This window comes from Cucumis melo, chromosome 9, assembly GCF_025177605.1.
Source record: "Cucumis melo cultivar AY chromosome 9, USDA_Cmelo_AY_1.0, whole genome shotgun sequence".
Lineage (NCBI taxonomy): Eukaryota > Viridiplantae > Streptophyta > Magnoliopsida > Cucurbitales > Cucurbitaceae > Cucumis > Cucumis melo.
In genome coordinates this window covers 18,002,768-18,018,277 of record NC_066865.1, presented here as the reverse complement: position 1 = coordinate 18,018,277, position 15,510 = coordinate 18,002,768, and the positions used below count along the sequence as shown (strand labels likewise).

The window sequence follows — 15,510 nt, the reverse complement described above, 5'->3', positions numbered from 1 at the left end:
TCTCACTTTTCGTTTTTCGTCACTACGCAATACACAACCGCACTGATCACACCTTCGTTTTCTCTCAGTCCATTGTTCTCTCAGACCATTTTTGTCTCAGTCCATAGTTTTCGTCAACGTTAAAAGGTATTTTCCCGAACTTTTCCTACTATAACGTTACACTTTTCCTTTGTTTATATTTCAAACGTTTCAACTTCTGTCTTCAAAAACTATCACTGTGTTCTTATATTATTATTGTGAAGCGTTTAGGGTTTCGGGTTCGACTTCTGTCTTCAATATATTATATTCATTTCAGGATGGTTGTACCTAGCGAAAAGTATTTCCCTGCCACTGTGTCATGCCAAGTGCACAAGATTGGCAGTCTTATTAAGGATAAACTGACCAAGGACCAGCTGCAAATGTTCGAAAAAACAATTTTTGGTCCATTGCTGAATGTGAACATGGTATTCAACGGCCAGTTGATCCATCATTTCTTGCTGAGGCAGATACCTGAAGACGGTAACGCAGATGGAATCTGTTTCTCGGTTTTAGGGAAGAACGTCCGTTTTACCCAAAAGGAATTCAACATCATAACTGGATTGTGGCCAACAAACAATCCATTGGAGAAAGATTGCGATAGCAAGCGACTGCAAAGTCTTCTATTCGGATCAGAAAATAAGAAAGTAATAACATGCTTGGAAATTGAGGAAATTTTCAAGAATTTTGAGTTTACAAATGATGACGATGCTGTGAAGGTCGCCTTGGCCGTCTTTATAGAAACTGTGATGGTCGGGAAGGATAAGAAAACACAGTTTGACATGGACATTTTGGGAAGAGTTGATGATGAAGAAGCATTTAAAAGCTTCGATTGGTCAACTTTCTTCTACACTCGTCTGCTCAACAGTTTAAAGACAAGTCTCCAAGGCAAAAAAGAAGCATACGAGCTGAAGAAGACACGAAGTTCCAAAGCAGTGTCATACTATAACATCAAAGGCTACGTCCTTGCTTTTCAGGTGATTTTTATTTCTTCATACACTTTAAGTAAATGCCAATTGAACATCAAAGTTTAACATATTTGTTTAAATGTTGTAGGTGTGGGCTTATGAAGTACTCTCAACCGCAAATGAGCACCTGGCCACAAGAAACAGTAAGGGATTAATCCCAAGGATATTGAGATGGAATTGTACACAAGCTCCATCTTACAAAATGCTGCAGAATAACATATTCGACAACAAAAATGTAAGTAAAACCTGTCAGTCATCGTTTAATATAATTACACAATCCAATAATACAATTACATTGCAGACTGTTGTTCAACCTAAACTCAAGATGTCAACCCAAGAGAAGGCTTTCATGGAGAGTCGAATTCGAGGGGATGATAACATGCAAATGGAGGAGGATGAATCCATTGGAGCAATGAACAACAAATCATTGGAGCAATCAGACTCATCTCCACAAAGAGAACAACTCTCACCCCAAAGGGAACAAAGTCAAACAGTGGCTGAGGAGTCTGAAATGCATCCAATCACCAAGAAGAAACATTTCAGATCAAAGAAGTCCAATGACAAAGAAGAACGAAGTCATTCAAAATCCTACAAGAAACTGAAGAAGGAAATAAAAGAAGTTCGTAAGGATTTATCCACACTGACTTCTATAGTCTGTAGGATGGATGACACAATCACAAAGCAGTCATTGGAGCTGTATGAAATGAAGCAGATGCTGGAGAGATTGGTCCAGGTAAAATTTGTTTTCATCATACATTAGATAAACGATCGTATAACTTTGATAGACGATCGTTTATCAAAGTTACTCGATCGTTTAACTTCGATAGACGATCGTTTATCAAAGTTACGCGATCGTTTACTTTTATATACACGATGGTTTAACAATACATTATTTTTTTAATTTTATGTTCGTTTTTATTTGTTTGTTAGAATCAAACTGAAAATCAAGGGAATGATCATACTGATCAGAATGACAATGAGTATGTTGTTCAAGAACAACATACTCAACAACAACCTACTGAAGAACAACATACTGAACGTCAAGAGGAAACCCAAAGGTTAACATTTCATTCATTGTTTACTAGTTTATAAATACCTAACAATTGTATTTTTTTTTCTTATTCTCATGTTTCTTCTCATTTTGTTTAGGGAACATGAAGAGGAACGTGGTAGTGATATAAGCATAGACGGTAGGGATGCAGACTTGCTAATGACTATAAGAGATATATCGGATAGTCTAAGTCATCAAATTCAGAAAGAATCAGACCTGCCACAGATGATTACTACCCTTCCATATGCTCAGATCATATCTGTATCTACAACACCTGTCCCAGATGTGGAAATCAGAGAAGTAGATCCATATAATCCGATGTGGAAAGTGGATCCAAAATTATGGAAGGAATACTTGCAATGGAAAAAATCAAGAAAAACAACCCATGAAGAAAGGAAAGTAGTCTCCACAACCAGAAAGAAAGACTTTTTCAGACAGCTTGAAGAAAACACATGGGTACATGGAGACGTAAGTACTCTTCCCAAACGATCGCTTATATTTGATATACGATCGCTTCTATTAACTAAACGATCGCTTCTATTAACTAAACGATCGTTAAGTTAATATTACACGATCGCTTACTACGTAAACGATCACATGTACATTTCTTATGCGATCGCTTATCCTCTCCTTTCATTCATTAAACGATCGTTTATTTTTTCTTTGTAGACATTGGATCTGCTATTCGCCCACTGCTGTTGGTGATTACAACGACATACCAGGGTGGGGAGATGTCAACTACGTGATTACCTGCATCAACATAAAAGAACACTGGTTGGCTATTGCAGCTGATATGAGAAAATGCAGGATCTACGTGTTCGACTCAATGCCAAATTATGTTGAGCAGAAACTTGTTGATGAAGCTCTTCAAATGCCTGCACGATGCATTGCCTCACTCGCGATTGCAATTGGAGTCAACCTCCATTCAGATCGTTTCACATATGGCCCTTGGCCAATACGCAGATCGAAGGCCACATTACAGAAAGGGCGTTCATTGGATTGTGGAATTTTCTGTACCAAATTTGTTGAATGCCTTGTAACTGCTAGTGACCTTGGTTGTCTAACTGTGCCAAACATGAAACTGTTTAGACAACAATATGTGCTGGAACTTTGGGCCAATAAATACTTTTGTTAATATTTGTATTCGTTTATATAATTTTTTTATGTAATTTTTATAGAGAGAATAACATATTATAATTTTAAACTTTGTTATAAAATAAATACTTTGTGATATTTTCAATTAAACGCGACCAAAATTGAGAAAGAATATTTGAGTTAATATTTGTATTCGTTTAGATACATATCACAAAATATTCGTGTAGAGAAATACTCATCGCGCACATATGTATAAACGATCTTCTTAATAAACGATGTCTAAACGATCTTCTTAATAAATGTCAAAATATTAAGCGATCGTTTAGTAAAGTCTAAACGATCGTTTGGTAAAGTCTAAACGATCGTTCGGTAAGTGTAAACGATCTTCTTAATAAACGATGTCTAAACGATCTTCTTAATAAACGTCAAAATATTAAGCGATCGTTTAGTAAAGTCTAAACGATCGTTTGGTAAAGTCTAAACGATCGTTTGGTACAGTCTAAACGATCGTTTGGTAAAGTCTAAACGATATTCTTAAAATCATAAAAAAATTCAGCGATCGTTTAGCTACAAGTAGTTTTGCAACATAGAGAATAATCGATACTACTAATTGAAATGCAACATACACAATAATAGAACAGCCAATTGATACTTGTGATTTATGTTAATATTTCAATACATAGGAGTGTTGGTTGGTCCATACTTGAAATGCTAATTGTTTTCTAAAGTATGACATGTTTTCTTGACATAATGTATCTAAACCAACACCAGCAGCTATGTACTCAAAATACTTAATTGCGAATACGCCACAATCACAATTATTTCGTTGAAGTGGAATTGGGTCAACAATGACAACTGGCCAAGGTTCCTTGTATGTCGATGATCTACCTCTCCTATCAAAGAAGCCAGTACTATCTAACAACTTTGGCACCAACTGTCGAATGGGCAGTAATATGTTTGTCATCTCTTCGGCAGTTGTAAGTGACGGAAGCGAATCCCATACCTTCACTTGACAACTTACCAAATCCAAGCATAATAGAACCCAATGGTTGCCATGGACATTGAATGGAGAGTAAACGTAATCAACACTTGCCCAAGGATCTTGGAAGTCCACTTTTGACCCGACAACATAGTCAACCAACCTATACTCTTCGTCCCAGTCAAACGGGCGATTCTCTTTAATACATTCTTTGTATAGGGGCCACTTCGAAACTAAAATGCGCTGCAAAGAAAAACATACAAACGCAAATATCAGACCGAAAGACAAATATCAAACGCAAATACATACATAAAGTAACGAGACGATTACAAACCATAAAGATTGTGTCCGCAGTTGTGAAGTTCTGAGAAGAAGGTATCCCGGCTGCCTTAATCTTCAAGCGAATGAAAAGAAAAAGTGCATCCAAATGCTAATACAAACAAAAGTAAGCAGTAAATGTATAGAACCATAACAATGATAAAATTATAATTGCATAAATGATAAGATAATCCCATACCTCATCCGACAACCACCGGCGACACATAAACAAGTCTCTGAAAAAAGCCTTCGATTTTTTCCCATGAAAGGTTTCACGCAGCTCATCGTCTGTACGCTTGTCTGTAATCCACGCTCGAAGTCTATCTAAATGGACGTCAAGTATTTTGTGCATAGGATCATAAACAATTGCTTCAGACTCAGAGGTGCTGGTGGTTGATGTCAGAGACCGTTTAGGTAGAGTTGTGAATGGGGTTGATAGGTAAACACTTGCACGCTTCCTACGGGCGGGCCGAACGTGTGGTCGTTGAGTGAGAAATGGTTCTATCTCTATGACGTCCTCATCGTCAACGACATCTATTGGCTCCTCTAAACCAATATCAACCTTCTTCTCCAACACATCTTCGTCACCCTATGGAAGCTCATAATGCATTAGTGTATATAATGATAGAAATTAAACATCAATATTAGCATGAACATGGAACCAAACCTTCTTTTTAACTTCAATGTGTTCATCCTCCAAGCCTTCGGACACCTTGTGGTCCCCTTCGTCACCCTATGGAACCTCAAAATGAATTAGCGAGAACATGGTTACCAAATATGAAACAACTAACGTGAATACACTTAACAGTTTCATTCCTAACCTTTCTTTGAAGTCCAATGTGCTTCAATATGGTTGACATCAGGCCCTTCAATTCGTCAATATCGGATTTTATAGTATTAAGTTGGCCTTCAACAACCGCTACTCGATCTTGGAGATTTCGAATAGCCTTTTTCATCTTAATCTTGGACTTCTGTTTCTTACTCTTTTTCAACTCATCTTCATCGTTAACAACTTCTCGTACTCTTTTTGAACCACCATTCTTCGACTGAATAATGGTAGATGAGCGGAAGTTTTCAAAAAGTTCACCTGAAGCAATTTTCAATTGCTCCTCTTCAGGTGTCATCTCAATGACCGCCTTAATTATAAACTGCAAATAGAAAAAGGCAAATGTATTTAGGACAAATAAATAAGCACAAAATCACGCGATCCTTAAGTAAGTTACTATTGCTTGCTACTTACCATTGGCGAGTCAAACACCTGGCTTATAGTTTGGGACTTTGGTGATTGTTGGCACACCCACCTCAGCATTCGTGGTATGGCATGATCGTTTACTTTATCTACACCACATCCAATGATGGTTGGTATAGACTCATATGCCCAAACCTATTCCACATTTGACAAACAAGTTTAGAAAGTGCCACAAGATATATATAGATATATAAACAAGTGGTTATACAATCGTTTGAAAACAACTATACGATCATTTAACATAACTAAACGATCGTTAAAAAGAACTAAACGATCGTTTAAATAACTAAACGATCGTTTAAAATAACTAAACGATCGTTTAAAATAACTAAACGATCGTTTCAAATAACTAAACGATCTTTTTAAAGTTTTGAAGTAAGAAGTAAGAAGTCAAATACCTGTAATGCATGCGGAAATCCATTGATAGTATATTTTTTTGTCTGTGTTGATTTCTTCTTTCCCTTGGCATATTGCTTGTCCAAGGCTCTTTTCAATGCACTTAGCGTGCGTACAAAAACAATCCGACCCCAATCATAATTATTAAATGAATTCCAATCATCAGCAATCTTCAAAAAACCAATGTCCACTTTGGTTCGCCTATCTTTTCCCAACAAAGATATCTCTATAAAGTAGACTAAAGCTAATTTGACGATATCATCGTCATCACCCTCGTATTCCAAAAATATATCTTCTAAGTCGCTAACGTAAACACAGTCCTTGTCTTTGAAAAACTTCTCCAACAGTCGACTGTTCCCACCCAACTGAATATAGTCCTCTTTAGGACCCCATAGTCCAGTTACGATGTTAAACTCTCTCCTACCGAAAGTACAAACAACGCCCCCTAGTAGGAAACTTATAGAATCCTTTCCTTCATCTTCCACCTCCCTTAACAGTAAGTAGTGGATGAGTGGCCCATTGAAGACAATATTTAGGTCCAAAAAGTGCCCAAACTTTGTTTTCCTAAATAAGGCTAATTGATCGGGTTTGAGTTTGGCCTTAATATTATGTGTTGTCTTTTCCAAATGAGACAAACAGCTTACTAGGGAATAAAAATGATGGGAAGGATTAATCTTGTAGAAGGGTCCGTCGGTCGATGTTGAAGTCGATGTCATGATTCAAGCCAAGAAAAAGCAAATATATTGAAAATGGGTTACAGATAAAACTCACTGAAATAAGAGAACACGCTCAAAGTTGATTCTTAGGTTCGAAAAGGAGAAGCGACGAAATGCACTGGAGGACCGACGACAGACGAACAGTCGGAGTATCTTCGAAGAGCAGAGCGGGAAATTTGAAAAGCCAAAGAAAGGAGATGTTTTTTTTTTTTTTACTTCAGGTGTTCTATGCGAAAGAGAAGGGAAAGCGAACGTGGGTAGGCGAAACAATCAATAGAGAGCGATAGAAATTTAATGAAGGGCATTTTTGTCTATTCACACCCAAATTGTCCTAAAAGTCTTTCTTTTGAAAACTTGTCCCAAAATTCATTTAAATCTCTTTTTTTAACCTATTTTTGGCAATTTCCCGGAGTGTCTTCTACGCTTGTTGAAGTGTAATGTTCATTTGAATATTAATAGAATCTTCTTTTCTGAGCTATAAAAGCTCTTCAGAAGTAGGTGGGTTTTCACCAAGTTGGGTTATCAAAGTTACCATGTTATTTTATCTTTTTGTTTCCTTAGCTATTTCAATTATACTATTTTACTCTTTTGTTCTCTATGCTTCCTATTTAAGTGTCACAAGTTTAAATCTCTCCTTTCCAATAATAGTGCAGTTAAGTAAAGAAAGTGATAGAATTTTGGTACAACACAAAAGAACAAAGGATGTCCTAGAAAATATATGCAATAAATATGCAGTACAAAAAGAAAATGTATTTTTATCAAATTCAACTTGAATTTAAAGTTTAGTCACAAATCATATAGGTCGCCATTGTTTTTTGCAAAAAGAAATGACTTATGCCTTTATAATACTATTTGTTTTATCCTTGTCCTGGTCCTACTTCACCTTTCCATAGATTAACTTTATATTTATATATATTAAAATTTTAGAAAAAATATTTTAAATAATAAATCTTCCAAAAGAAAAATATTTATAAATATAGAAAAATATTTGCGATGGTCTATCACGATTTATTGATAATAAATTATTTGATATTTTGTTATATTTCGTAAATATTTTGACTCATTTTGTTATATTTGAAAATAGTCTTAAATTTATTTTTCTTTTTTTTCTTTTCTCCTTCCTAATTTGCAAATTTATCTACCAATATTTTCATGAGTTTTTTCAAAAGTAGAAAAAGTTACAAACTATTTACATCTAATATAACAAAACTAATAAAAGATAAAATTTATTAGAGCATAAATCTTTGGTGAAGTGTTCTATTTCACAATTTCTCATTTTTCATCCCTATTAATCTAGACATATTAGAGACATATCAGATAGAGTATAAATTAAAATAACAAACATTATATATATATATATATATATATATATATATATATATATATATATATATATAAACACACACACATACTCCATCTTTCAATAAATTTAAACGTAACCCACCTGTTATATTTAAAAGAAAGAAATAAATAAAGAACAATAAGAATTCAAACATTTTTTTTTTTTTTGTAAGAAATCAACATACATGTGGGGGACATGAATAATGGTGAGGAAGGAGGCAATTGAGAAGCAACTTCAATGCTATATGTCTTCTTTTTATGAAGATTTGATATGATTTTATATACTTTGATTTGGGCCCCTCTAAACACTACAATCCATGGTGGGGTGAGATGAGAGATTTTCATGTTAGGAAGACATGGTTGCAAACTCAACTCTACTCTCTTCCCCTTTCTTGGAAATTAATAATTATTAGATTCTTCAAAATAGGTACCCCTTAAAGTCCCTCAAAGGGTCCTATTACTATGATTGTTTTTCTTTATTTATATATATATATATATATATATATATATATATATACATACATATCTTTTTTTATAATATATATATATATGTGTGTGTATACTATTTTAGAAGATTTTGACTATCTAAAATATATTATCATGTTCATCATCATCACTTCTTTGCACTTGATAAAGAGATCAAATCAATTAGAATAATCATGTTTTATGTGTTTTCAAACATTTGATAAGGTTTCACATATAGAAATATATAAAGTACTTAATTAATTAGAATGTGATTAGGGGAATTATATGAGAGTAGTGTAGTGTGTGTCATTTGGATTTGTAATTATTTGAAGTCTAAATAATATAATATATGTTGGTTAAAATCTATCCATTTTGTGTACTTTTGAGACTTCAAATCTAATCCCCTCTCTTCTTTTTTCTTAACCATGATTTTCATTGACTAATCTTACAATTATACTAAATCATTATTATAATCATTATTAAATAAAAATATAAACAATATCGAGAAGAGATGGCAAGAATTGAACCAAAAGTCGCAACTTAGGACCAAAATCAACTTAGAAGAGGGGTCGGATGGGCCTTGGGACAAACTAGGTTACAATTGCACAAAATACCCAATGGAGCATATGTTTGGTGAATGCCTCAGCTAAAGGGGTCATCTTAGATCCAAAATGTAGCTAATAAAATACTAAATTGGGCACGACCCTCACATGCCTAGTCGAGTGAGTCAAATGATAACTTTCTTTCTGTTACGGATACATTTTTTTACTTAAGTATCGAAGCTTGTGTGATAAGCACCATACTGATAAACAAACTGTTCTATCTTACATGTCACGTTCTTGTCCAAATTACATATTTACTATTATAACTATAAGAAAAACTTGTTTACATGTATAAGATTCACTATTTTACATGTCACATCAAGATCAATTGTATTTTTTTCCCGTTCAAATTTTTGCATCAACAAAACTTGTATAATTAATGAGACTTAAAAAATTAGAAATAATATATATATATACACACACACACATACATACATACATACATACATACATACATTTGTCAATACGTATATGTGAGTATATAAAAGATATGCACATATACTAATGGCAAATGTGTATATATATATATATGAAAGTAATATAGGTAGCAAATTTATACATATTATGTGTTATTAAAGGTAGTCTACGATATTTTCTAAAAGTTTTTTTCAAGTACAAATAAACGTATGGATGAAAATTTAAATCCGAAAATAGATCTTTTGATCATTTTCGAGTGTTAGTTTAGTTAAGCTTATAAAATGTCATTGTTTACCGATTAATTTAAATATAAATCATGGAAAGCCTTTTATATGATAAATTATGAAGTTAATCGGAAAAAGAAAAACAAAAAAAAATTGATTGTGTGAGATGACAGGAAGTGGAACACTTAAGAAAATGGAGAAAGTGGTGAAGAAGTTGGGATTACAAAAGATATTGCTAAAATCTCATGGAAAGACTAATATTCAAAATTTTACTAAATTGCTCTTCATAATAAATTGCTAAAATCATCAAGGGAATAAAATTAGAATTTGAAATGGAAATAGAAATTTAAATTGTTATTTCTATAATAAATATTTATTTTAGTTACCAAATAAAAAGAATTGCACATGTGTCATTTAGAAAATTTTAAATAAAATAAATACGCGTTGATTATATTGAATTAATAGAGATAAACATATACATATATTATATAGAGGTAAAATGGTAAGAAACTTATGCACAAAATGAATGCAACAAATCTATAATTAAAAGCTTGGCTAAATTATAAAAATGTCATTGGTTTAAAAATATTCTAAAGTTTCACAAGTCTATAAAATATGCGTTTGTCGTTAGTTTTAAATAGAAACTATTGAGGTGTTGTTTAAAAAATATTCTAAATTTTTAAAAGTTTAAAAAATATTCTTAGTATTACGTGAACATAAACCATTAATTAATATCGCGTCTTACCTTCCTATTTTCTATCTTTTTCTTCCATCTTTTCCACAATACCCTCTTACTTTTTCTTTTTTGTTAACTATATTGATACTTCTTTACGTAAAAAAAATAAATAAAATTACACATTTTAGTTAAGGTATATAAACTATAATAAAAAATTAATAGATAAAGCACAAAATGATTTTAAGACGTAAATATTTTAACTAAAATGTACATTAGTTGTTGTGTGTATGTTGATAATCAAATACTTTTTTATTCGACTATTTATCATTTTGGTATGTTTTAAAATGATATTTTGATTTCGTAACTTTGTGAAATTTTGTGAGATCTTATGTTTTAAATTTAGATTTTGGTTTTTATTTTAGATATTGAGAAAATTGACGTAGGCTAAGAATTTAAAAATTAAGATAAGTGTTAGAGTATCTATACAAAGAAAAATAAGGATATCATATAATTTGTTTTAAATTTGATTCTTTTCAAACTTAAAAATTTTCAACAAATTGAATTAAATATTTTTTAAATTAAATATTTTTTAAAGACTTTCATTTTTGTTGAGAGGTATTTTTTAATTTTTATTAAATTAAATATTTTTAAAAAACTTCTTGAGAGTTTAAGAGTGTTTTTTAAATAAAAATTTTAACATTTTCCATCCAAAATGAATGAAAATAGTTTTTTTTTTTTTTTTTTTTTTGCTTTTACCTAATTTTGGAATTAAAGAGTGTTTATGAACGGGTACCTCCATGAGCATTCTTTAGGCAGGATAAAGTTTAGGGGCATTTTATTTATACTTTAACCTAAAAGTTCTTGAAAACTTTGACATTTATTAAATTTAGTGTTGAAACAATTAATCAGAGGTGAGTAGTACTATATGTTTATATTGCTTTACTATCGTCTATGCTCTATATTGATAAAAGTATTGTCAATATTTTAAGGGTTTTTTTCAAAATAATAAAAATAAAAATAAAATTACTTACACGGCAAAAAAAACTACTTAAAGATAAAAATCTATTGCACTTATTTTTCTATGAACGTAAACATGATATCTATTTTATTATTTTTGATGATTTTTATATATTTTTTAACCGATGGATTAATCACAAATAAAACGAAAGAAAAGCGAATTCAGCGAATTCATCACCAAAATACAATAAAATAATTTTAATTTTAATTTTAAGTTATTAATAACCTTTTAAGAAATGCATATCAATCATTTTTTCAAAAAACGCTCTCACGAGAATGTCGTAGTTTTCTAGGAAATATATTTATTATTATTTTAATTTAGATCTAAATTAAAACAACAATAGTTATTTTACATTATTTGAATCATTGCATTCAACACCGTTTTTAAATGGTGTGAATGAGATACACAAATCTATGTCTTATATATTTGGTTTGAATTTTAACCCTAAAACCTATAACTCACTTAATTTCTATCAATACTATATAATTACTAGCAAACCAAATGAAAAATAAATATATAAAAATTAAAAGAAATATACTTTAAACTCATATTTCTTCATCGTTCTTCCTGTGTCTCTTAATCATGATCAAATCTTTCTATAAACTCAAATTCTTTCATTCTTGAAAGATTAAACTAAGTATTGTTATATAATTAATTGTTGTATTCGATACCATTCATATCTCTTACTAATATATGTGTTTGTTTTCATAGAGTATTGGGCTTGGTGCAGCGGTTCAAGATATTCAAGGTATGTTATAGTTGCTCGAGCTCTTATTCAACAAGGGTGTCTTGTTGCTAAAGTTGATGAGGTGTTGTCAATCTTATATGGTCATTACCTTATCGAAAATTTTATTAGTGAGCCTTGTTGAATTTAATTTGATGCGAAAAATGCAACGAAGTGTCTTCATTTTTAGAACGTTCTCCATTAACTTTTTCCTTGTGAGCTATTGAGAAAACAATAAAATATTTTTGACATTGAGTTCCACTTGAAGTCGTGATTTCTAAGAACTTTGCCAACGAATAGAATCCAACAGAATTTTGATACCAAAGAGTACACGCCTTTTTAAATAACCAAAAGAGGCTATTAGAAAGAGAAATTTACACATACCCAATTTTTGTAAACTATATAGACAAATACCAAAAAAAAAACTTAACACTTATCATCGTGGATTTCTTTTATCGTTCTTTGCACGACTTCTTCTTCTTTTTCGTTGATCAATATCGTTTGCTTGTTCTTCTTCTTCGTCTATTGGCTTCTTTTCTTTTTCTTCTTTGATTGAATTGAAGTTAATCCAGGTTGGAGCAATTTTCTTTTTCAACTCATTTGAATTTGAATTTAGAGTCAGTGATAGATTTCTATCACTAGCTACTAATAGACAATGACAGAACGGTTCCCTTCTTCCGTGAGAGAGATATTGGGAGAGGGAAATATATTATGTTCAAAGAGCGAGAAATCGATGACCTATGGGTATTGGGCTAAAATAATCGCTTAATTATTGGGCTTGGGTTTTCACCAATTAGGTCTAACGTCAGATATTTATTCTATAATAATTTATTGAATAATTATAATAAGTAGCAATTTTAAAAATAATAATTTTAAAAAATTATAAATATAGCAAAGTCTATTAATGATAGATTTCTATCGTTGATAAATTCTTATGATTTATCTAGATACTTTCAATATAGTCTATTTGTTGATAAATTTTGACACATTTTGTTATATTTATAAATCTTTTAAAATATTGCTATATGTACGAATATTTTGAATATAATTGCAATATTTATAACTATTTATAATTTAATTGGGTTGCAATGAATCTAAAAGAAAAAAAGAAATACTATCCTCATTAGTTTAGGCCAATTTGGCATTCTTGAAAATCACCTCTTAAAAAGCAGTTTTCTGCCTTTAAATTTTAGAAGGGTTTTAAAATTTTAATAAACATAAAAGTCAAAATCAAACTTAAAAACCTAAACCTAATCCTAAAGGTACAATATTTTAAAATTTAAACATTAGAAAAGAAATTTGTAGGGATGAAAAAGACATTTCGCCCAAAAAATAAGACGTCAAAATAGAATGATAAAAAAACAGAGGAATAAGTCAAATAATAAATTAAATTAAATAATTTTTTTATTAAAAAAAAAAAAAAAAAAAAAAAAAGTTTGGTGAGAAAGTAAAAATGAAAGATGGGCCGGAGCGTATGGTATTGTACGACCACAAACAAAACAAGAAGCAACCACCGCCACTCGGCCTTTACCCTTTACCAAAGGAAAGGTCACCACAGGGCCGAGGCTGCTCGAAAATCAACCAACACTTTGAATTCCCCCAAAATCCTTTTCTTTTTCTTTTTTCTTTTTTCTTTTTATATATATTATTTGGTCAAGACTCGTCCCGTCTAAACCAAATCAACCTTGAAGATCCTCTCGATTCCGAATCAAATCTGTCGGATCTCACTTTCCAACTGTCACATTTCAACATTTTCAATCAATTTCGATCATCCTTACATATAAAAACTCCTTCAATCCCTCCTCTCCTTCCTCAAATTCAATCTTCTTCTTCTTCTTCTCCAATTCATATTCTCTCTTTACTTCTTACCTATTTTTCAGCTTTTAGCTATGGTTGTTGCTCTTGAATCCACCCCTTTCCACGTTCTTGCTGTTGATGATAGCTTCATCGATCGCAAATTGATCGAACGCCTCCTCAAAACCTCTTCCTATCATGTTACTGCTGTTGATTCCGGCACTAAGGCCTTGGAATTTCTCGGTCTTGTTCAAGATCACGATCAACAAACTGACTCCAAAATCGCTCCTGAAAATCATCATCATCAAGTACGTTCCTTTGATTCCGATCCCTAATTCCCTCTCTCTTCACTCCATTTCTCATGATTCTACTCTTTTTCTTTCCTTCTCTAACTTAAGTTCTGTTTTCAGGAAGTGGATGTAAATTTAATCATCACGGATTACAGTATGCCTGGAATGAGTGGCTACGAACTCCTCAGAAAAATCAAGGTTTGCCCTAATTTTTCAATTTCCTCTTTCTCCATTGCGAAATCTGAATCATCGAATCAATCGGTTGCTAATAATTGAATGCTGTGTAATTAATTTTGCAGGAATCGAAATCTCTTAAAGACATACCGGTTGTGATTATGTCATCTGAGAATGTTCCTTCAAGAATCAACAGATGCTTGGAAGAAGGAGCGGAAGAATTCTTCCTCAAACCAGTTCAATTATCCGATGTCAGGAAATTGAGACCTCATTTGATTAAAGAAAAATCCACAAACAATTGACGATGAAGAAAGAACAGCAACAAGAATTCTTCAACAACTAATTTTTCTTTATTTTTGAGTAATTCTGTAAAGAATTAGATCCCCAAAACTGACTCTTAGAGTTCTACACACACATTTTCTTGGGAAACTAACCGAATGTATAAATCTACTTTTCAATTTTGCCTTCTAATTCAATGGAATCATTTTTTTCAAAAAAAGAAATTGTTTTTCAATTTTATTTTTCATTTTCATGTACTCTTTACTTTTAATTTTATTTTTGTTGGAGATGAAACCAAATATTACGGAGAATGGTATAACGAAAATAAGTAATCCATGGAATTAAACATATAATTTAAGTTAATCTAAATGATTAAAATCTTGATTTGATTGGTGACCTGTTTGTGAGAATATTTACAAATTTGGTTGTCCCCCAAGTCTTTTTTTTTTAAAAGATAATTGAAAGTTATGTCATTGGTGAGTTGTTTTTTTTTTATTATTATTATTTATATACAATTATTTTATATAAAGATATTGCATATATTCTTCTCCTTTATTTTATTTTTTTTATATTTTCCTCATTTGGGTTGGAGTGTGTGATTTGATTTTATTAAAAAAAAATAAGAATCAAATTTCGAAAGAGATTTAGAAAGCAGATATGATTCCAAATTTTGTTAAATAATCACATTTTGAATTTGATTCTTTTTGTTTGTTTGTTTT

At 31.5% G+C, this 15,510-nt stretch overlaps 2 protein-coding genes across 2 annotated transcripts; one reads left to right on the top strand and one right to left on the bottom strand.

Moving 5' to 3' along the window:
- Positions 1 to 3,764: 3,764 nt before the first annotated feature.
- LOC127151044 (uncharacterized) lies at positions 3,765 to 5,550 on the bottom strand. The gene is made up of 5 exons (XM_051090325.1): positions 5,248 to 5,550; positions 5,094 to 5,159; positions 4,626 to 5,015; positions 4,443 to 4,538; positions 3,765 to 4,351 (listed from the first exon to the last, which is right to left on the bottom strand). Exons 1-5 carry the CDS (start codon positions 5,548 to 5,550, stop codon positions 3,794 to 3,796), a joined length of 1,413 nt encoding a protein of 470 aa, XP_050946282.1. The 3' UTR covers positions 3,765 to 3,793.
- An 8,359-nt stretch (positions 5,551 to 13,909) lies between these two features.
- LOC103503483 (two-component response regulator ORR10-like) lies at positions 13,910 to 15,002 on the top strand. The gene is made up of 3 exons (XM_008467685.3): positions 13,910 to 14,356; positions 14,459 to 14,536; positions 14,638 to 15,002. The coding sequence occupies exons 1-3, from the start codon at positions 14,144 to 14,146 to the stop codon at positions 14,812 to 14,814; spliced, it is 468 nt and encodes a 155-aa protein (XP_008465907.1). The 5' UTR covers positions 13,910 to 14,143; the 3' UTR covers positions 14,815 to 15,002.
- The last annotated feature ends 508 nt before the right edge of the window (positions 15,003 to 15,510 follow it).

What these genes read in the sequence shown, in the direction of transcription:
- LOC127151044 (XM_051090325.1), bottom strand. Translation starts at nt 5,550, where the DNA reads ATGACACCTGAAGAGGAGCAATTGAAAATTGCTTCAGGTGAACTTTTT. An exon ending in ACATTGGACTTCAAAGAAAG is followed by an intron (nt 5,160 to 5,247) that starts GTTAGGAATGAA and finishes GAGGTTCCATAG; the next exon opens with GGTGACGAAGGGGACCACAA. An exon ending in GCCGGTGGTTGTCGGATGAG is followed by an intron (nt 4,539 to 4,625) that starts GTATGGGATTAT and finishes TGTTTGTATTAG; the next exon opens with CATTTGGATGCACTTTTTCT.
- LOC103503483 (XM_008467685.3), top strand. Translation starts at nt 14,144, where the DNA reads ATGGTTGTTGCTCTTGAATCCACCCCTTTCCACGTTCTTGCTGTTGAT. An exon ending in CTGAAAATCATCATCATCAA is followed by an intron (nt 14,357 to 14,458) that starts GTACGTTCCTTT and finishes TTCTGTTTTCAG; the next exon opens with GAAGTGGATGTAAATTTAAT. An exon ending in AACTCCTCAGAAAAATCAAG is followed by an intron (nt 14,537 to 14,637) that starts GTTTGCCCTAAT and finishes TTAATTTTGCAG; the next exon opens with GAATCGAAATCTCTTAAAGA.